Here is a 23,551-nt window from a genome sequence, read left to right on the forward strand (position 1 = left end):
GACCAGCCACACTTTGTGTAAGACCCACTATTGAGCTCCGATGTTCATTGTTCACCCACATAAAGTTATTATTTTTGTGAAATCTAGCGAGGAGTTTTAATTAGACATTCAACTCCTTGTCCCATGAACCATAATTCAACTGCATCAGAATTCTTTCATTAAGTAGCTTTCAGTTATAGTAGTAAGGTTAGCGAAGTCATTAGGAACTATAGGGGTAAATAGTGGTTTCTGTTGAATCAGGAAGTTTTTCATAGGCCAACATTTTTGGGATATTGTTTTGAGAGTTGAAAGACGAAATATATTATGCGAGGACGTGTAAACTGGATGGAAGATCAGCAGCTTACCAAGAAATCCATTGCTAAAAGAAGTTACAACTCTTTCCCCTAACACCTTGATATTCTGAAGAGAAGTTAGAGAAGTAAACAGTTTTGAAATTCATGAGGAAATGTCTCTTATACTTAATATACCGTGTAAGATTTTTGTACAACAATTCCTAATCCCCATTAGTGGAGACACCTAATGCCCTTTGATAATGTGCAACGTTTACTTCGCAATGAAGAATTTCCTTTTTACTAGGCACCCGTAGCGGTCAATGAAATGGGTTGAGAATCATAAGTTCTAAGGTCAACGAAGTGGGTTGTAAACTTGTAATCCAAGCCTTGATGGATTAATTCGCCGATACCTATGTTGGTGGGAGATAGCAGATAACCCGTGGATTAGTTGAGGTGCAAAAGCTGGTCCCGACGGCACGGTTTTTTAAAAAAAGACTTTTTTTTGAGTAATTCTTCTTTTGATTTATTTAGGAGGCTATTATGATCTGGACAGTGCTATGCTTTCATTTGTCCTGCTTTCCTACTTCGTTTCTATAATACTTCCAGCTCTGCCGATCATTATTAATTCTCTGGTATTTTTATTGTTTGGTTTGTTTGTTATGCATATTCATAATTCCTGTACATATTTTGCTTTGGCTTTGCAAGAATGTTGTGGACATATGTACATAAATATAATTTGAAGTCTAAGTTTGGCTTGAAAGTGGCCGCGGGGGTCAAATCTCAATCCCCAGAGGGTTAATATTCCATTGCCATTAGACACATATATGGTGTATTTGGGTGCACATTTTTTGTTGGTTCTTTACTTTCCCATACCACCTCTACACTAGGAATTTTCTTGCCATGTCAATAAAATTGTTACTTGATGACTAGTTTCTTGGGCAATTGGGAGTCATCCATCCACATTTCTGGTGAATTTCTAGTTAGAACTGTTCACTCGAATACAAGAGAAAGGAGAAAAGGAAAAAAAACTGGGAGAAATCATGTTTGTCATTAACATTTATAGGTTTTTATCTTCTTTCAATTGCAATTTTAACGTATGAAAACTAGTTTCTTTTTCAGGTAGTCAGTTTACCTTCAAGAATTGATCCTCACCAGACCTCTGCTGTGGTTACTCTGCATGGGCAGCTCTTTGTGCGTGTACCATTTGAACAATCAAATGTTTAGCCGGAGGTGAGTGGCCTTATACAACAACAGATGACACCCTAGGGCGAGTTGTTTGGGAAATGAAGGTGTTGAATTCACCCGTGATACAGAATTTGGTTTGATAGATTTATGTTTTTTAGTGCCGGGTAACTCGTAGGTTTTATAATTTGCTCTGGACGGTGATGTATGTATTATAGCAGAAAGCAGCTGTCACGCTATTTCCTCTTATCCCATCTCGTATGGTACCTCATCCCAGTCTGTTAGTTTTTGTACAAATTCTTGCCACATCGCCAGCTGCTCGAGTAATATGAGTATGTGAGATCTTTCTGAACCTCGAACCATCTGCCCTCATCCGTTGGGCTGCATGCTTAACCTAAATAAGCACATACTTGAGCTGAAGTACAACTGGTAAATCACTATGTACAAGATACTGCTGCATCTGCCAACCTAAGATTAAATAGACGGAGTTGATTTTGAATCCTTCAGGCATAGAAATCATTTTAAACATTGTGTTACTTCAGAAAACTTAATTTAATCCGCTTTACATCCATTTTTGTAGTTTGATTTTCTCAACTATTTTACATATCAATCAATTATGTTGATTTAACTATGAAAACATGTTAACTACTAATGTCACCCGGTACCAAAAGAAAAAAGGTTGAATTCCCAAATAAGATAACTATAAAGCTGATACTAGTCTCAGTAGAGAGTAGAAATGTATTCTCTATTTGCTTCGTCATAAAATATCTAGGTAAATAAATGAGATGACACAATCAAATCAAAAGCTGTGTCATGTTACGTATGTCAAACCTTAGTGGTCTCAGTAAGATTAACAGGGAAGTTATAGGAATTTCTCAAAGTAAAGAGCTTCGCTTGAGTTCATGTATCTAGGAACTACGTGAAACACACTTCCAACTATCCTTTCTCAGCTAGGAATGATTTAGAACATAATAAAATAACAGATGGTTAGTTAAGAATTTCTAATTTTGGCGAGATAGGACAAAGTACCAAAAACTGCACCAGGAAGGCATTTAAATAAAGTATCTGCTGAGGTGATAAACAAGGTTCATAGGAATGTTAAATATGAACGAGCCTCTAGATAGAAAGATTAATGCTTCCAAAATTTCATATTCTGAGCCTAGAAACAAAATTTTCAGACTGCCTAAAGTATAAACAAAATCAGGAAGTAGCAATATTTATGGTCAGTTAAATGGCTAAGAAATGGCCAAGGCAGCCTAGCATAGCTCAGTAAATGGTGTATATAATATATATCACAAATTCATAATAATGGGGCCAATACAGGATTGAAAAAAATGACTCAGCTCACGCTGAACTTCTCCTGAGCTATGCTCACTCCGAACAAGATCTACCATTAGTGGGAACAACTGAGAAATGTATCTCCTAGAAGAATCGCTTTGCCAACTGCAGAGAATGCGTAATACTGACAAAACCAAGGGAGTCCTTGCTACCAGCTCTTCCTTCTTAGCTGAACCCAAAGGAAGATTCCACAGGTATGTTGCCTTAACATCTGGTTTCCTCTTGACAGAGTTCAATCCAGCACAGTCCAAGTATACGCGTAGAATTTCTTCACATACACCCACAAGTTCCATTTCTATATTTCTCTTTTCAACCAATGATGAATTGTTAACAAGCAGCCCATGCAAGAAGTTGAGGTAATTCTGGTAGGACTCATTTTCAAAATACACCAGCGGAGGTTCTGGTATCTCAAGGATAGAGCATGCTTTTTGCAGCTTCACTTGTACACCTTTCTCGGATTTCAATTGCTGGGCATGAGAAGTAACAGATGAATAAATACCAAGGAGGATATTGATAGTATCAGTTGATACTGATCGCCGACACATCTTGTAGAGATCAGACGACACCTGCACATCAAAAAACAGCAGCACAATGAATAAGAAAAGCACAGCGAATCATACTGTTCTCTAATAACAGTGCATTTAACATAACTCTTTTGTAACATTGGGAACTCTGAAAATATCTCTCCAGACAGTTCATAAATAACGAAAAGGAAGCAGGGAAATAGACCAAAGTTAATGCATGAACTATGTTTATTCCTTTTTTAAAACTTTCAATCATGATAATGTCCGACCTACTGGTGATGTATAGGTCTATGTCGGGACATAGCCAAATTATCTGTCTACTTCCTCTCGTTCTATCTTCTATGCGTGTTACTTGCTGTTTCTGTTTAATGTGATAATTCATAATCTTATCCAATCTAAATATTTCCATTTCTATCACATGATCATGTGGATAGTATAAGTTCAACATTTACTACTATATAACATTATTGGCTTCATAATAGTTCTAGAAAATTGTTTTTCCTTAAGGACTATATCCAACAAAAGCAAAAAGTAGTGCTTTTTATTTTTCTTAAATCAGGTAAGGTGAATTTTATTAACCATGCATCCAGTAGATGCATTCAAATTACAAGAATAGGGTTTAGCTCTGACAAAGTCCCAGAAAATAGAACTATTTACATTACAAACTTAACATCCAGTCTAGCTTTCGATGTGTGTTGAGTTGAGATTCTGTCAAAGCACCGCAGGTTTCATTCCTTCCAGATTGCCAAGCGATGAAGGCAGGAGTTAGTTATCTGCCATGCGCTTTTGATGGGCTTTCAAGCTTAAGATTTGTCCTATCTTTCAAGCCAGCATGCTCAAGCCGTACCATGAAGATAAGGATGATTCTAGCATGGGCCAGTCCAGCCATGCGCCCATCACTATCACTGCCTCCACATGATAGGGACATTGAACCAATTATTGACTACCCGGCCACACAGAAAAAGGGACAAAGCCTACCACCATGTTCCTTATTCATTAGAAGGGGCGAGCACCGGAAGGGGCCATATTGATATGAAGGCTTGTGGCAATTCAAGTATAAGGTCAATGCATTCATGGAGCAAGCATTGCGCCGCGATCGTCACGAAATTAGAGGGGAGAGAGTATGATAACCTGCCACATAATCACGCCGCATAGGCGCGATTCGGCATACAACAGTTCTACGCAAGAAGCTTGCAGCATTTTAGCTATCTTGGTGGTCTATTCCGGAAGGATGGAGGTTCCACTTGGAAGACAAGAGTAGGTCCTTATTTGTAGATATGGAGGTCCTTATACACAATTATAAATTTATAAGCCCTACTTTATTCGACACTACCCCGAGGAGAGTTGTATAGGTATTCCGTAAGGATGGAGAGGTTCCCTTTGGAAGACGGGAGTCGGTCCTTATTTGTATACAATTATAAACTGTATAGGCCCTACTTCATTTGCACACTACCCCTAAGAGAGTGCTCGTTTGTATCAAGCAATCAGGCAAGTTCTCTCTAATACAAAGCTTCCTTTGGCAATCTCTCTTGTGCTATCTAGCGCTACTAATATCATTCTGACTTAACCTTGCAAGTTGTGTGCACGTTGTTAAGTGTCTCGCTCCGTGTGCTTTGTTTAAGACTAAGGACATTACAAAAGGGACTCACTGACAATTGTAGCAGCTTCTTACTACGACAAGGTCTCCATTCTTCTCTGTTTCAGATCCTTGGTGTTTCCAATCATCCATTTAATCAGAGCCCCAACTCAGAGGTGATACAGAAATTGTTCGTCAATAGGTGGAAAACCACAGCTGGCCTCAAGGTACCTTTTGCCCATATTCTTTTCGTGTTTCCTTGCATGCAAGAAGCCATAAGAGTTAAAGCTGGAGATTGGTTTTGGAACGGTAGACATCTCTCTTGACTGGTGGTCCCGGAGATGGAGACTTCCTCACTGATGTCGGAACACAAATGGGTGAAAGCTTTTAGGATTCCACTGCATGGTTGGTCCTCAGATACCTTCCGCAAGATTACGCAAGATTGGTGATTATTGTGGGGGATTTGTCGGAATAGACGAAGATACAAAGAATAGGATGCATTTTTTCTGGGCTCGAAGTTGCGTTGCACGCATAAAAGAAATTATCCTCAACAAAATTGAATTGCCGCTTGGAGATCAAAAATTTGAAATCTCAATTTTAGAAGATGCCCTAGTCACCATATCTGCTGGAATAGGAACCGTTGTTCCCTGAAAAGGGAAAGAGAGAAGACCTCTGCTAGGGTTTCATCGAGCCAAACAAAGGGTCCCGTTGTCGCTTCAGTCAGGGGCCACATGGGTGAGAAATTTAATTTGAATTCAGGTGAGCAACAATTAACCAAGACAGATGAACTGCCCCCTACTAGGTTCGAATACAAATTAATAAACCAGGGGCCATATACAAATTAATAGAAAAATATTCTATGCGGAACAATTGACCAGTGAAACAACACCAAATAGGACAACAAACAAGTATACTCAGAGAATGGCAGGGAAGGGCGGAAGACGGACCTGTATGATGCGCAACTGAGCCGCTATATGATCCTTCATTCTTGAAACAACATATCGTGCAGTATGCAGGTTGTCATCCTCTGATTCGTCATTTATTAATCCAGCCCCAGTAGAAAACTCCATATCATTATCGGACTGACTAATGGGTATCTCAATGCCGTCCATTGTTCTCAAAAGCTTAGAAAAATTGGGTAGAGTGGAATTTGAAGCTTCTTTCAGAGCTAGAAAGATAACCTTCCAGTCCTCTTCACGAAATTTGCCTCCCAAATCACCTGCCAAACGCATTAAAGAAGCTACCCCAGTGGTTGCAGGATCTTTGCCAGAACCTTTTATAAATCCAACCATTATAGACACAACACTTGGCAATTCAGACCTCACCATACCAAAGAAATTAACATATAGATCCACCAAACATTGAGCTGCCACCACAGAAGTTTCAGAGTCCCATAAGCATCCATCCAGTGGTATATATCTGGATTTAAATGAAGACTGGTCGTACTTCACTTGAGCTTCTGCGCTATCGTTTACTGGACTGAATATTGGGTAGATTACAGACTTGAAGACATTAATCCAGAATAGGCGTGGAAAGAGATGGCCATGGTCCTTCAAGATATTGAAAAGAACTTCCAATGCACTCTTTCTGATGGCTGATCGGGGATCTGAAGTCAATCTTGATAACCCTGAAACAGGATCAACAATGACTCAAAAAGTTTAACCTGGAACCCTCCAGTAATTATACACAGGGATAATTGCTACAATAGAAAAATGCAACTTTTGAAATTCCTCCAGAAGTTCATATAATTTAAAATTACATGTGCACTCCACAATTTAGATTCTGAAATTCATTTCCAGTTCACTCATAATCAAATTTCCTCTGGTCCTCCCCATTTTTAAAGGTGAGGATTATGCAGAAAGGATGGTGAACTAATTTGACTAAAAAAAATTGGTCATTCCACACGTGTAAGAAACCCCCCGTTGCATTAGCCACTTGTCACTGCATGATACAACTAGGCAGGTTCACCAATAAGAATTGTTTAATGTTCCAGCAAGGCAGAAATAGGGAAAAAGAAAAGCAACAAGACACCTGTGAGCAGAGGCTCCCAGAAAGACATATAATCATCTTTATCTGTGAAGAACATCCCATCTGAAGCCTCATCTTCGACCACTGGAATAGATGAATCATTATTGTTGTTTTTCTCGTTGCTAACAAGGCCCCCTTCTGCAAGTTTGACAGCACAGAAACGGAGAAAAGCAATAGCATTGAGGCTAACATCACTGTTGAATCTGCTGTTTGTGAAGGTGATGAGGCATCTAACACAATCAGTAAAAGTCAATGTTTCAGTCTCAGTAATATAACGAAAATATTCCCGTACAATCTTTTCCATGGTTTCAAAGGCCAGCAACACAATATTCTTCCTTTCATCTGCAGCAGCAGCTGTAAAAACCTGCAAAGGTGCATATAAAGACCTATCATATCCCAGGTTCCATTTCTATACCACATATTAAAGACTTAACAAAAAGACAAAAATTGTCATACAGTAAAATATTAGTAGCTAAATCACATAAATAACTAAGCGCATCAAAGAGGATATATCTCACATGAAACTCAGTTAGGAAGTACAAGTAGATTCCTGGAAAAGAAAGCTCACACCATAAAAGGGACAGAGGGAATAGAATGCTAATAAGCAAGAGAGCAATAGAAATAGATACTGAAAGACGCTAACAATCATTTATGTACTAGATGATACCTGATAAGGATAAAGCAAAACTCTATAAAAAGTTGAACTAAAGATGTGATAATTACCATAAAAACACTCTTCCACCCGGATTTTACATTATTGACACGACTCAGAACCATTTGGGAAATACAACGAACTATCAATTCCCTGATTTCAGCAGAATTGCTTTTCTGCATGACAATAACAAATGGTCTCAAAAATTCATTCTGAAAGTTGTAATTCGCCAGTTCCTCTCGTTCTAAAAATTTCATAGCAAGTTGTCGCAATGAATCCATGACAAAAATTGCAACTGAAAGATTTTCTGACAAACCAACAGCCACAAAGAACTCTGAAAGAACACTCCATATGTGGGACCACACTAATCTGATACGGTTCATGTTATAGTGCCTGCATAATCAAGATCATACTTTCATCATATTCACTTTATAAAAGTTTCTTTGTGAGGTAAAAATTGATGAGTTCAAGGACAGAATCTTACGCAACTTCAACAATTTTTGTAAGGCTAAATACACGGGGATCTGTTGGAGACTGTAGTTCTGACATCGAAACTTTGCAAAGGGCCTTGACAAAAGCAACTATTGCTTCACTGTTCAGCCTTTGGCTATGAGCAAATATGTGATTTAGTTCAAAGTTGCCGATCTGATCAAGTAAGTTTAAGTTTGAAATGAAGTTATTTATCTGTTCTGGAGTCACCAATACTGGAGAGTTAGCTCCAACAGTTGCGCTGTCATATGAACCCCCTCGAACAACAGCAGCAACAGTTGGATTTTGGAGTGTCCCTTTTTTCTTCAGTGATGGAAATCCAGCTGACTTCAATGTCTTTTCCTCAGATTCAGAGTTCGAGGTAGTAAAAAAAGAGGAATCAGATGGTGCACCCTCCCCCAGCAGCTGCAGATGCTCAAATCGAGACAGACACGTCAAAAAATGCTCCCAAGCTTCATGAAGATGATTCCCATCTTCAATGGCAATCGACATTATTGTCTGCATGCAATTAGAAGGATGTTATTCTGCATGAGTTTCAAATTAGTAGAACTGTTGATGGAATTATTATTTTTTTTGGATATGGTAAAGGTTTCATTAAATAAAGTACCAAGATGGTACACAAAATTACATGAAAGAAGGCTCCAACATAGCCAGTTACAATAACTTCCCAAGCATCTCAATAAAGTCCAAAATTGATCTACATCTCCAAAATACTAGTCTTACACCAGAAATAGAAATTATGTAGACATTTATTCTTAATTCTAGAGATATGTCTTCTTTGCCCTTCAAAGCATCTCTTGTATCTTTCCAGCCATAAAGTCCAAAAGATGCATAAAGGAATTGTCCTCCAAAATTAGTAGAACTTTTGATGGAATTGAAAGTGACTTGTACAATTGAGGAATAGTTTCGTGCTTTTGGTCTTTTATAGTGCATAGACAAGGTTCTTGTTTGTATCGAAAATGATGTGTAGTTTGTAGAGCTTACTCTCAACCTTTTGGTGCACTTGTTGTATACAGAATTTTTTCCCATATTAATATAATTATTTTACTTCATAGAAAAAGAAGATATGTGGCGTGCGTGTATTATTATGTAGGGTTACTCTTCATTTGTTGCAAGTTTGCTACCGTCTGAGCATAAGATGGTAAACTGACATGACAGAAATTGAGGGAGATGGAAATTACTTTCATTGCATCAACATTTTTTTGTTTCATATCTGCAGCACAATGAAGATAAGTGAACTTTGCCATAGATGTGACAAAAGCATCTCTCTGCGTCTGCATACCCATCACAGCTGTAATGTGCACAGCATGCCTGAACCCCAGCAAACATTGAGAAGTGGCATTCTTATCATCACTCTGGTCTAGGGTGACACTGAAAGCAGCAAGCATGGGACCCCAGCAGACTTCTACCATAAATCTCAATATAGCTGGATCTGCAATGACATAATAGATAGACCTGCAACAGGACATAATATAATTTTATGCATTCTTTTCCATCTGAACAAGAAAATCCATGATAAGAAGACATATGAGGCCAGCTTGAGAAAACTAAATCATATGTATGGGGACTATAAGGCACACAATCCTTTCAATAGTCCGTATATGTGATAGTTTCGCAATTCTACAGACTGCAGCGACTCATCGAAAGAAAATATCAACCCGTACGCAGATGATAAAGAAAGAGTCAGATTCCTATCGTCTGACAATTGGTACATATGCAGCCAGAAAATAGATTCAAAAGTCAACATGTGGAATTAAATCTTACTCCGATTTTCCAGATTTTGCTTTAAACTGCTCTTGAATATGCCTCACAAGAACCCCATTGGCACCCAGTGGTTTTTCTTCTCTCTGTTTCCATACTAGATTCAGTATACCATCCAAACCCAAAAGCTTATTAAGACTGTTACCCTGCTTGTTTTGCGGCACAGAAGAATCTGCATTCATCTTTATCTCATTTTTCACTATTTGGTCATAGAGAGCACCCAAATAATCTTCAGGTAAGTCCTTCCCATCGTCAATCCCTCGATTGTTCCGGATGAAATCAGCTTTTGTCATCTAAATGGAGAAATACAACAGTTAATTCCGAAGAAAACCAATCACATTATTTTACAAGTAACATCTACATGTGTAACTAAGTTAAGATGACCAAGTGCATAGACTAAATGTAAAAGACTAAAACAGACAAAAAAGATACTCTCCAACCCAGTAACTATGTGCTTTCAAAGTCTCAAATACTGGAAAATGAAGATGTTGCCTCCCCCATAATTGGTTGCAGCACTATTGGTAACCCATATCAGTCAATATCAAAAACAATTGGTAACTCATATCCGTTACTTGTACACTATCCGTGACTTGTACACTATCCTTTCATGCAAAACTCAAGATCGCCGTTGAATTTCCTAATACAAGATAATTAATTATAAGCTAACAGAATGACATTTAACATTCACTGGGAAGCTCTATCTGGTTTGACATAACTTTTCTTAATATTCCCTTTGATAAGGGACATCATTCTTGTTAATATTATATAAAAATCACAAATACGGAAAACTTTTTAGAAGTCTTCATTTCTAAATTCATATTCACAAACAGAATCTATTACATGTAGAATTCCAACTTTTATACGTTGTAAAGAAATAACTTTAGTTTTGTAGTAAAGGTTCAACTAAAAATATTGTTAATTAAGGTAGTAGCAAATTCATCCAAATATAGCTTTACAAGGTTTTAAATTCTTATAGTCCATACATATTGACACAATTTGACCTTTTAAGCTTATTTTAGCTAAGCATCACTATCCTTGAACGTTCTACGCCATCTTCCTTATACTATGGATCTTTTTCATAAGTAAATAATTTTAATACTAATGGGAAAATCTACCGTATACTAGCAGCATACTAAAAAGTAGAGAATCTACAACATAATATGATTCTCTAAGAATGACACTCAATCTTCTATTGGCGCATTTAAAAGAAACTAGGAAGGAGAGGCCATTCCTCAAATGCACATAGTTGTTTTCTGTCCTATCAAAAGCTCTCTTATTTCTTTCCTTCCATCGGTCCAACACATAAGTGTTAGTGGGGCAACATTCCCGACTCTTCAAGTTCTGTTTCTCCTTCTGAATTTCCCACTGGCCAGTGCCTCCTCCATTGTGCCCGACATTGCCTACTGCATCCCAAACCATCTCAAAACACAAGCAAGTTGTCACCCAATGATGTAGGAGGAGGTGGTCCACATCTTCACCTAGACATTTGCACTTGAAGCACCCGTTGGCATATTTTATCCTCTTTTACTCAAATTCTCATCTGTCAATATAGCTATGAATTTATATGCACAAAATCACTAACCATCTTATTTCAGGGGTTTTATTTTATATTACTCCATTATTTTTCATTCACTAGAATTCTTATTATATACTTTAATGCCGAGTAAAAACTCATAAGGAAGGACAAGAGGCTTGAAAAGCCCTTTTATCTATTGGGGTTCGCCATTAGCGTGTTGCATGTTATGTACTATTTAACCTATTCCTAGAATGTCAAATTTGCATAGTCTATTGATCTCTCACTACATTAAGCTGACAGCACGGTAAATTGGTTAAGTTGTTTTTGTTTTCTTTATAATCGTGGTGTCTGGGCCAGCTTGCGTGCGCCTCTATGGAGCACCTGCTACCTCCAACCAGTACAAGTAACGGATAACTCTGTCCATAATGGCTTGGACAAATGGGAAGAAATCGCCTAGTGATTTTGCCTCCAAAATTGGCTAAGTTGTTAATACCAAAGAATGGAATGAGTGACTGAATGAATGAATGACAGACACCCCAGATTGAAAGCTATTGAGATGTGCATGTGGCACCTTCAATCAACCATTACACAATTCTCCTAAAAACAATAATGAATGGGATAAGCTCAAAAAAGTTCAAGGTGTATATATAGCCAACTCTCAAGCACATTATGTCTTTTATTCAATATTGGTTTTGTGCTCTTCTCATAGTCATAAGTCACAACTCTTATACTCTAATCCTTGTCCAATATGGCCACTAATAATATTATTGGAAACTTATATACTGGACATATTTTTCTTTCTTATTGTCATCCTCAAGAAAACATAGACAAATTCAATACCAACCTCTCGAATAAGAATATATTTGTTCAAGGACAATATTTTGCAATGACTACAGTACTAACTTTGAGCTTTGGCCCATTGCAAAAGAAATAAAGTTTAATAAGTTGTATTTTATGAACTAATCTATGTGATCGGGTGACACAGGTTCAACAAGCCAGTAAGCTAGTCATTTGGTTGGGTAGTGAGGAGATTTAGTAGGCATTTCAACATAAAAATTGTGATTTATGAAAAAAGTAATTTTTGGAGTTGAAAAAAGATTTGGAACTTGAAATTGTGTTTGGACATGAAAATATTGTAGTTTTGTGAGGAAAAATGAAATTTTACATGAAAAAGTGGTAAAACCCTCTTTTTCAAATTTGGAAACCCATCTTCAAATTTTTTTTCAAAATTCAATCCAATGTATAACCAAACAAGTTTTGGAAAAAAAAAAAGAATCGAAAAAAGGAAAAATTCTGTATGGACAAACAGGTCCTTAAACTCTGCACACAATTCCACATTAACTGATACAATATTTGGTTGCTACTTTTTATTTCCATAAATAATACTTGCATAAGTTGTGCTGGAAAGCTATTATTATTTCACGTGGAAAAGAGTGTGAAGTAAGAATGTGGCCATCGGTAATACATGAATATAAGCACTAAATTACAAAACTAACCCTCATAATAATAGAAAACTTTTATTTTGTTGAAAAAGTAAAACTCATATTTTAAATTATAGATTGTGTACTAATTTGTAATATAACAAACTAACCAGGAATTTGTAAACATCTAACCAAGAATAAACCCCATATTACAATCCCTGTATTATTTTAACTTTTTTTGGTAATTAAATTTTCCCAAATTTTCGATCCATGCATTATTAATTCATGTAACTTGTTTCAAACCAAACCATCCCTAAGGGTAGAAATGAATGAAAGTAGCAGACAATAATGGGAGAATTTAAGAAAACATGCACTGGATCATACACCTAGGAGAAAAACACTTCAGAGAGATTCCCAGGGTACCTTATCTTTCACCATGCTATTATGTGCATCTGTATTGAGCATTATCACAGAGTAAGCAAGCACATAAGCTGTTTCTGCACTGGTAAAAGAGTTTGGGTTGCATTTACAATAGCGCTCCGCAAACTTCTCCATTATACGGTCAATCTTCTGAGCTTCACCAGGTAATCTAAACCCTCTAAGGAAATATCTGATTGATTCACCAAAGTCCATACCTTCAAAATTAAAAGAATCGACATATGCATGCATAACTTTCAGAGGAAACTCCTCTCTTTCACCCAAATAATCACCAATAATGGATGGATTTAATCCGGTCGCGTTCTTCAGAAAAGAGGCTACATCTTCTGGGGAATTGCCAAGCTTTTTGGTGCTCATTAAAAAATCAATCCCCTTTGAAGGCTTTCTGTTGAACAGGGAAACACCTTTCTGCATTTGATTCATTAGAGTTGTCAGTACTTAACCATACCTCAAGTACCATGAAGTGAATGAAAGCAGAGAATGAAGATAGTGGAATGTGCAAACAAAGATGATAAACCTGTATTTCTAATTTATAAGCACGGCGCTGCTCCAAGGCAGCAGCACCAGAAAATTCAGAATTTGCTTCCGGATGCAGCTCGTAGTCAATAATATTTCCCTCTTCACAAACACTGGCAGCGGCTTCTGGCACTTCATGATCGGACACCTTATCTAGATTGGGCTCCCCTACCTTCAGTTGTTGGTCCATCCACGTCCCCATTGACTTTATAATTGTAACTAAGCATTTCACTGATTCAGAACGAAATGTAATATCTTGGACTGGAGACAATGTAGTAGTGGAACCAGGAGGTGGACCAAGAGCAGTTTTAAGAAGACCATTAACAGTCCTGCAAATATCTGATGGAATTAAAGCTGTTTTAATTCAATTTAGATGAAAATAACATAAGAATTCAGTGACAGGAAACATATATGAATAACAGTATAATACAACAGCAAAAAAGCATGTGCATTGCTGCAAAAGAGAGCCAAGCAAGGATAAGGAGGTCGGCTTCCTGTCTCATTAAAAGTGACTGTTTAAATAGTTGCATTCACAAGTTCTTGGCATACAACAGTATCACAATACTTTGTTCAAAATCGCCAATGAGCTAAGGACACAACCTTACTCTTGATCTTAAGGTTGAGTTCATATTTGTTATCGAACTATGGGAGAATAAGATATTCATCCTATAGCTGATATCCGACACGGGAAAATATGAGAGAGATGTATTGATGATTTGATAAAGAAATGCCTATTTATACACTATATTCTCAACATATATAACTGCTAATTTTTTTAAAAGAAAAATACTCTTTTTTTATGTAACCGAGAAATCCCTAGAAACCAGTGGCAAACGGTTCAAAACTCGATAGATAACCTTTCTCGACTTAAATACCAGAGTTTTCTATGCAGCAGGGTTCGAACCCATGATGTCTGCCTAACACACATCACGCATTGCACTCTTACCACAAGATCAAAGCCCTGGGGACAAATTAAAAAGAGAGTAACTTTATAGTTTATTTTACGCGCAATCGCCTAATATGTACTTTCAATTAGTAAGGTTTTCTTAATTGTAACAGCTTATAGGTGTTAAGCTTTCAGGCAACAAAGGGACACATAAGCCTCAATTTTTAATAGAACCTTAGATTTCCAGATAGAAGCAGCAGAAGGAAAACTCCTTAGAGATTGTGAACAACACAGATAAGAGAGGAAATGCAAGTGAAAATGCCCGACGATTCTAGATTCCAATATTATTGATAGAAGTTCAGATAATGGAGAGAAATTTTTTCCAATACAGCACAAGATGATTCCCCATATGCTATTTGCTGATAATATTGTCCTAATTGACTAAAACAACGAGGGTGTCAACCCAAAGCTTGAACTACGGAGAAGCACTCTAGAGAGTAAGAGATTTAGGATAAGCAGAAGTAAGACCGAATATATGCATTGCAAGTTTAGCTAGCATAAGAAATGCGAAGTTCAGGTGAGATTAGAAGGGATTGTGGTATCTAAATGTAAATTCAAATATTTAGGCTCGTTGGTCAAAGAGAATGAATGATATGTGAAGATGATACAAAAATAATCAAAATTAGATGGTTGAAATGAAGAAGTGCTATCGAGGCATTATGTTATAGAAGGATGCCCACCAAAGTGAAAGGTGGGTTCTATAAAACAAATACAAGACCAGTAACGTTATATGAGAGTGAAAAGTCGGATGCTACAGTCCAACACATCCACAAGATGAGTGTTGCAGAGATGAAGATGCTAAAATGCATGTGTATCAATACAAGATTAAAATTGTTCGCATTTGTTGGAAGGTGCAAGTAGCACACATTGAGCATAAAATGAGAGGAAGTCGTCTAAAATGGTTTTGTCATGTTTTGCATCGACCTCCAGGTGCACCGGTCTCCTTAGGTGCAAAACCATGGTGAATGAAGGCGTTAAAATTGATGGGTAGACCTAGAGGCTAGAGCACACGCCACAATGGAAGGAAAAGATCTATAAACCCGATACCACTTAGGTAGAATATGTTTTACTCGTATTAGTACATTTAATTCAAATGGTATGCTTTCTATGAGTTTTTTAGCTCTATTAGAGATTATTATGCTGGTAGGAAATATAGAGAACTTCTAAGTACTCTATATTTTGCATAATGTTGGCATGAGATTATGCAAGGACATTTTGGACTCATATAGAAGCATAAGAATAAATGTTAATTGGTAATTGATATGTAATTTGGACTTTATCATGCATAGACACTCTACATTCATACAAAAATATTCGAGTAAACGTTACTTGGTGCATATCTCTTTTGTATGTGAAAGTGCATTTGTATTTGCTTTGACTTGTTTAATTGAAAAGGCATGCTTATTACCTTCCTCTTTGATTGAGCACCTTACTACTGATATTTGTTGTTCTTTGATTGTTTCTTAACTATTTCTCTGTTATTGTGTATGCCTATGAGCTGCAAAGGTTATATAAAGTGAGTATTTTTTTACTAAAACTCGTCACTACTTTGTTGAGATTAGTCCTGATACTTACAGAATATACGGGGTCGATTGTACTCATACTACACTTCTACACCTTGTGTGCAAATTTTGGAGTTGAGCTGTTATGGAAGTCGAAGGCTATCATTGAAGATGTACCAGTGTTCCTGTTACAAGCTTGAAGTTACCATTTGTTCATGGTAGTATAGGACTTATATTTCTGTTTATGTGAACTCCAAACAGATAATGTATTTTCTTCACACCAACGTTGTACTTCTTAATCTTAGCGGCTCATGATTTGTACTATCAGCTTTTGGGGATATTTGAATTAATTTTCGCATTCTTATTTTATTATGTATTTGATGATCTTCCGTCCGAGCTGTGTTATATGTTGATTGGCTTACCTAGCGAGTCGGGTTAGGTGCCATCATGAGTTGGTGGGATTTTGGAGCGTAACACTACAGTGTTATTAAAGGCGCGTTGAAGCCCTGAAAGTGAGGCTCAAAACATGTTGAGTGCTTCGCCTCGCTTAGCGGACACTTCAGTATTGTCATCAAGGCTCTAAGGCATACTTTTCCTTGCCAATGAGCGTAATCCTGAATAGGCGATACTAAACAATTGATATTTTACTTTATCATAAATTTTCTTCAATTTCTTAGTTCATATATTTGGTATGCATGCCTATAGATATTAGTCTTTGACTACACATATATATTTGTAGTTTTCTTCATTTGCGCCTTTCTTCATTAAAGTCCACACTTTACTTGCGCTTCGCGCTTAAAGCCCCAACAGACCTTAAAGGTTTTTTGCGCTTTTCGCCTTTGATAACACCGGGACACACATGGAGGTGCATGACAAGGTTTCGGGCAGTGGGTACCCAGAGGTAGGTACACAATGAAAAGGAGTCTCCTTGGCACGTGGAGGTGCATGACAGGGTGCTTCGCTTCGCTCAAGTTGCACTTCAGTGTGTGTACCAAGGCACTAAAGTGTGCACTTATTTTGTTATCTTAAATTGGGCATTATTAAAGAACAATAGTAATCGACAAAGAAGTGTATTAGTTACTAAGGAAAATATTATGAGTGAATTTATTAACTTTTTTCCTTGAATTACATATATATTTATTTCTTTCCTTCATTGCGCCTTTTTTTGCCGCCTTTGACAACATTGACGGCAAGGGAGCTTATCACTTGTATGTTGCGGGTGATTGCACAACAACTAGTCTCTCGCCTAAAGCTCTTATACCAAAGCTTCTTTGGTTTTTGCCTCCATGAAGTTTCCTGGACTATTGCCAACTCCACTTTCTCCTCCGCAATCTAACTATCTCCCCTATCTACTCTCTAATTCCTCCAAGATAGGCATTAGCAATCTTATTTACCCTTTGCCCACCCATAAACCTGTTTGTTCAACCTTCAATTATCCCTTCTTAGGAATTTCATCTTGCTAGCCATTTGGAAAGACAATATTCCTTTTGATAACTACCTCACCATTGCACCATCCTATTCCCAAAGTCCATCACCCTTAGCCATGTGACCTCGGATATGAGAGGCGCATGCCCCCTTCGCCTTTGCCTCCTATTACAGCCAACGCTATCAGCAAATAGTCTGAGGTTAATATGGGAAGTGTCTTGGAAACTAAATAAACTTGGGACAAGTCTAGACCGAGTCAAAAACTATTAGACTTGGAGATCAAGTTGTATCTCAGACTTGGATTTTCGGTTCATACCTAACAACAAAGAGAAACATTCTACTATAACCTTTTTCGGTTAAAGAATCCATCATATACTTTAAAGTCCAACCAAAAACATAATAAAACTCAAGGACCTCGACTCTGGATTTTTACTGTGAACATCAAAATCAACTAAGAAGCTTGAAAAAAGAGTGCAACATCAGAATAAATCTCAACAATCAACTAAGAAGCTTGTAAAATGAATGCAGCAGTGTCTACGACTGATGAAACAAACCATTACATAATATAATCCAAATACGCCATTAGTGAAATATATGATTGTTCTTCTTCAAAGTTTACTTGGTCACATACTAGAGGACATAGATTACAGTCATAGCAAAAAGTAGAGCACAACTAACAAAAAGTACCTTTCAAAAATGTTGGGAGCATCGACATCACAATCATAATTGACAAAGACATCAATGATAATCTGAGGATCCTTTGATACCTCCTCCAGCAAACTCAAAACAGTCATCTTCTGCAAGAAACTAGGCTGAAGCACATTCTCCAGCACACGTAAGATGAGCATGGGAAAAAAGATTCCAATTTCCGATTTCAACCCAGATCTATATTTTGATAATAAGTTCTTGAATATTGAACAAAGAAGTTGAAAGATCGTCATCACAGATAATGCACTGTTCTTCAACAATGACAAGCATAAAAATTGCTTGATAACATTGAGAAACCTGTATTCAGAGGACAATGTTAAGCCAGAAATATACCAGATACATCAACCTTTTTTTCGAAAATGCAGATACTTTAACATATTATTATCTTGAGTTCTTTAGAACCCAGTTGAGACAAATGACTTCTACACAAAGCTCGACTTTGCTACATTAAGAATAAAGAAGGGCGGATTTTCTTTATCAATCAAGTTGAATGTGTACAATCAAGAATAAATCTAAAAGAAATTTTAGCTTAAATCACTTTTCCAGCTACAGCAAACTCAGTTACATCAGGATTTACTTTCATATTCTTGTTTCATTACGAGTTTCAATATCTTAAGTGTTGTGAGAAACCTTTTTTTTTTTTGAGAAACTCTCTTACATCAACTTCAGTATTAGACGCAAGACCCGTTACAAGGATTTGTAGTCCAACTTTTACCAGTAATGATAATCTAAGACTTGCTATCCTACAAATGTTAATCTGTCAGTCAAGTTTTTACCATCTCTTCCTTCTCTCTAAAACTTCTGCCAGTAAGTAAGGAATCTTCTGGAGCAGAATGTCAAAAGAAGTGAGGGTTGTAACATGAACCAAGCCGCAAGCATGATAATATGGTGAAGACTCGAACTCTAAAACCAAGAAGAAGTTGGAGTTTAGAAGTCATACAGGGTGCGTACATGTGACAGAAGTCAGAAGGTTCACCCGAGACGTAGCGGATCCGCTTCTCATGCATGGAATGCCCCATTTGGGGTTAGATTTCTAAGGACCTTAAAATTAAAATAAACTTTAGTAAAGGACCAAGGCAGACGAGTACTGTAGTTAAATTTTGGATGAGAATAGCACTATGTGTAACCAAAAATGGGTTTCACTGGAAAAATAGCTGAGTGGACAAATTCGAAGCATCAACTACGACCCAAAAAAGTTGAGACCAATGTCTTTCAATCTGAAGGCAATGTGAGAACCACAATCGTTAGTCATCACTAACGTACAAAAAGACACTAGAATAGAGGAAGAAGACGACAACCAACCGCCAATGGCATAGGACGACCCATTTGTACGTTTGCAATACAAATATGAACACAGATGGGCCATAAAACGTAGGCCTGGAGCGGACTTAATGTAAGTGGGGGAAGCAACGTCCATTATGAAAAAGGGGAAGGTCCTTGAGCCTCATAGTGGCACATCAAGGATTATCACTTAAGGAATTCAAAATATATAGAAGTAAACAAAAGAACAAGCCAAGGGGATTCAACTTATACTATATATAAAGTGTTTTTTCCGGCGAAGGAGGTTCTGATGAAACCCCTTACGCCCCCAGCTCCCCCGCTGCTCGTCAAGCCTAGCTCTAATTGAACGCATGGCAAGGTTAGTGTTGTCGAGGACTCGCTTGATGCCAGCTTAACTTTTGAAGACTGAAGCTAAGCATAGATAAGTCGTGTGCTTCACCTAGAGACTTATCCTAAGGCATGCGTCAAATCGTCCACATACTCTATCTTGAAAAGGGTTGACTCTAACAATTAAGATAACTTGCAAAGCGTAAGAGATGAGAAACAGAAAAGTCAAAATTTAGTATAAGATAATCATTCGCTAAATTTTGAATTAGAAACTTAAATTTGTATCTTTGCATCTGAATTACAAATTTAAAATGGTTTGGAACTCGATAAACATGATTTGTACTTCGTATATTTCACTTAACAACAAATACTATTGCTACGCCTCAATCTCAAATCATATATTTCACTTGATTGAAGGTTTTTTCAATTTCTTTGTTCATATAATTGTTGTTTGTATTAAAAATAATTTTTTATTGCATCACATTTACCCCTTATTCATTATTTTTGACTTTTTCTAAATTAGGATTATTTGTGCCTTTCTGTAGTTAAATATGTGCCTTAGTTATGTTTTCACTTTGGCAACACAAGAAGAGAATGATGAAAACCCCATAAGACAAGGAGAAAGTGGACTACATAATGACAGGCCACTTTTAAAAAATTCTACACGATGAACTGAAGTTAAAATGAGCCTAAGAAGTGGTTCTGACCCATCAAGACAAAAGTCTAAAAGTGGAACTTAAAGCAAGTGAACCAGAATGAGGTACCCGGAGGCCATTTGCACTTCTGTGCCGCCAAGTTTCAAGGTTCAGAAAACCAGAGATGTAAAACAAGGAAACAAATGAACAAAAAGAAGAATTTCCTTCAAAGGTAAGTCACAACACAAGAATCCTGTAGAAAACTGGTTGTTGCCTCGACCGAGGCCATATTCGAAGACGGAGAGCAAAGTAGATCTGAAGGGGAGATTGACTTCAAGTCAATATGAGTGAGACAACCATATCACTTGACTAAGCTTGAAGATCTCGAAATGAGCTCAAAAGACAGTCTAGTTGGAGCTCCAATTTAAACAGAAACAACCAGAAAAAGCCTCAAAGCGAACATAAATCAACTCGAAATGACATGTAGTGAAAAGATACAAGAACCCAAGCTTCAAAGTTTACACCACAACTTCATGCAATCACGATAAGCTTGGTATCTGGTGGAATAGCCGAGATGCATAATGGTCAAATACTACAAATAATCCGTTTCTACGACACTTGTAGCTTCGTGAGCTCTCCCACTGACATCTTTTCATCCTTTATGTGAGAACTAACTACATTCTACACCACCAAAGATTTCTTTAAGGGCAGGCGAACTATCATATCAATCTATGTAATGTCTGTATATCAGGGGAAGCTAGACATTTATTTAAACCATCACATCTTGCAAGCAAAACTAATCTAAAAGTTCCAATTAGAAAGATCTATTGTCGAACTGGTGACAGAAGTTAACTCCTTGACTTAAGAGGGTCTATCATAAAAGCATAAGATGTAATTTCCCGGCCATATTAGTTGAATGAGTAGACCCTGCGTAACAAACAAAAAGAAATAGACGGCAAGAAATCAGCAGAACACAGTAACAGAATGACATAAACCTCTCATTTGAGCGCCAAATTGGACCAGCATTATCCATTATAACCTTTAGGAGCTCCAACGATAACACTTTCCCCCTTAACAAAATATTGTCATCTGCATGCTCCTGTGATGAAAATTTCATAGACAACTTGCATAAATTCTTGAAGAGCATGAAACCGTCCTCTCTAATTTTACTGTAACCACTCAGATCAGCTCCCTCACTAAGTTCCCCATCGGTGGGTTCACCCTTCTTTTTTTCACCCTTGTCATTCTCCAACTGCAAACACAATTTTGATTCAGCAAGGCCTTCCTTGGACTTGGCATCCACAATCTCATTGAGAAAGTTCTGAGCGAACTGTATAGAGCTGCCCTCATTCAAATTCCTATCCATGAACTCCAACAGTTCAGCCACAGAGACGGTCTTGAATTCCACCATCATGGAGTTCTCCTCCACCCTGGTGAAAACAATCATCATCATCTGAGCAAGGACGGACTTGGCGCAGATCTGATTGGTGCCATTCATGCCCCCGAGATAGACATTGTAACAGGACCTAACAACGTGGACAAGGCAATCACCTCTGACAAGCACGTAGGGAGATCGAACGACGGAGAGCAAGACCCTGAGAAGTGCAAGCTCGATTCCTTCGTCCCCAAGAGCGCCGCATTTGCAGACGGAATCTATAAGGCGGAAAATGAGGGAGGGAGGACTTGGGTTAGGGCTGGGGGTGTCGATCTCGCATCGGATCAAGCCCAAGGAGAATAACCTGAAGGCGCAATCTAGGGCGGGTTCGACAACTTTGGGAGATGCAGAGTCGAGAGCCATGATGAGGGGTTGCAAGACGAAATCAGCATCGGAAGGAGAGAGGCCATAGAGAGGGGTGCAGGAAGCTGGATCTACAGGGTCGTCAACAACGGAATCAAGCTTGTCGAGAGCGGACTTGCAGGCGGCGACGAGCTGCGAGTGTTTCCTCCAGGCGACGTTCTTGATGATCTTATCAAGGGACGGACCCAGTACCCAGCCACAGCGCGAAGGCCCGCCTAGCATTTGAGAAGCCGACATTTTGACTCACTTCTTCATCGGTATGTGAACTTTGCTATCCAGCAATGGCGACTAATTCTGGTGGGGTTGGGATATATCATAAGAAGGATGGCTTTCCGCGTACGAGGGAGTAATGCTCCTACAACTTCGACGCCTGGAACCAGACACATGCCTTGATCTGAATACACTTCTTTTCCGGTTAACTTACACCCACAACTCAAGTTAAATCCTTAAGTATTCTTGTGGACAAAAAACATACTCAAACGTTTTCAAAATTAACCAATTTAATCCTTCCGTCATTCATTCTTTCAAGACTAACGAATCTATGTATCTTAATGTCAATTAAGTTTTTTACCCTTTGTAGTGCATTCCATGTTGGATAAAATTATGATTACAATTAACTTTTAAAATTTTATTATTTTTTAAAATTATTACAACTAACTATTAGACAATTTGAGATTTAATTCTCAGCTTTATACATCATTTTTATTGAGAGACAAATGTCTTCGCAATTTGAAATTTTGCGGTGCCATAATGGTGATTCAAAAGGTTGGAGATGTGAATGGAGGCGGTGAGTGATCATAGAAATTTTTATCACATGTATATCGTCCGAGATAAATTTAGAGATGAAATTGTTATTTCGTCAAATAAGTTAGCATCTTTGTTGTAGCACGTTGGAAATAAAGCTTTTTTATTTTTGTCTTTTTTAGATGTAATAATTTGTAGTGAGTTTAAGTTAGTCACACATCCGTGAGCATATAAATTGAAGTCAAATAGCTCGTTATTAATCTTCTATTTGGTTTTGTTTTTTGTGTGTGCAAAATATAGCATATTATATTAAATGCATGAACATACGTACAAGGAACAGTATACAACAGATGTGCAGTGGTGGTAAAGCTACTACCACTGAGAGAAAGATGGATAGGACTAGGGGAAAGGTCATTATAGAATGGGGGTGTGAGCATAGAGTTCCTAGAGACAAAGCTGATGATGGTTAGTA

At 37.7% G+C, this 23,551-nt stretch overlaps 2 protein-coding genes across 4 annotated transcripts in view; one reads left to right on the plus strand and one right to left on the minus strand.

Annotated features, from left to right (window-relative positions):
- Nucleotides 1–1,806, plus strand: part of LOC104225664 (AT-rich interactive domain-containing protein 6-like) — a 28,584-nt gene extending 26,778 nt beyond the window's left edge. For both annotated transcript variants that reach the window (XM_070172669.1, XM_070172674.1), the window contains one exon: nt 1,392–1,806. In XM_070172669.1, coding sequence (XP_070028770.1) covers nt 1,392–1,496 — 105 coding nt within the window. In that variant the 3' untranslated portion in view covers nt 1,497–1,806. The remainder of the gene's footprint in view (nt 1–1,391) is intronic.
- A 738-nt stretch (nt 1,807–2,544) lies between these two features.
- Nucleotides 2,545–22,745, minus strand: LOC104241735 (brefeldin A-inhibited guanine nucleotide-exchange protein 1). 2 transcript variants are annotated; one of them, XM_009796667.2, is made up of 11 exons: nt 21,533–22,745; nt 18,274–18,591; nt 13,715–14,042; nt 13,183–13,605; nt 9,826–10,115; nt 9,243–9,516; nt 8,057–8,559; nt 7,644–7,965; nt 6,924–7,284; nt 5,840–6,519; nt 2,545–3,358 (listed from the first exon to the last, which is right to left on the minus strand). In XM_009796667.2, exons 1-11 carry the CDS (start codon nt 22,570–22,572, stop codon nt 2,747–2,749), a joined length of 5,151 nt encoding a protein of 1,716 aa, XP_009794969.1. In that variant the 5' UTR covers nt 22,573–22,745; the 3' UTR covers nt 2,545–2,746. The 2 variants fall into 2 exon arrangements, with proteins under 2 accessions (XP_009794969.1, XP_070028789.1); XM_070172688.1 differs by having other exon boundaries at nt 13,715–14,052.
- Between the last annotated feature and the right edge of the window lie 806 nt (nt 22,746–23,551).

The sequence above is a fragment of the Nicotiana sylvestris genome, chromosome 1 (genome assembly GCF_000393655.2).
Source record: "Nicotiana sylvestris chromosome 1, ASM39365v2, whole genome shotgun sequence".
NCBI lineage: Eukaryota > Viridiplantae > Streptophyta > Magnoliopsida > Solanales > Solanaceae > Nicotiana > Nicotiana sylvestris.

Coding starts and splice junctions, on each gene's coding strand:
- LOC104241735 (XM_009796667.2), bottom strand. CDS start 22,572: ATGTCGGCTTCTCAAATGCTAGGCGGGCCTTCGCGCTGTGGCTGGGTA. Junction 13,606..13,714: donor CTTATAAATTAGAAATACAG/GTTTATCATCTT, acceptor AATCAAATGCAG/AAAGGTGTTTCCCTGTTCAA. Junction 9,517..9,825: donor GCAAAATCTGGAAAATCGGA/GTAAGATTTAAT, acceptor GTCCTGTTGCAG/GTCTATCTATTATGTCATTG.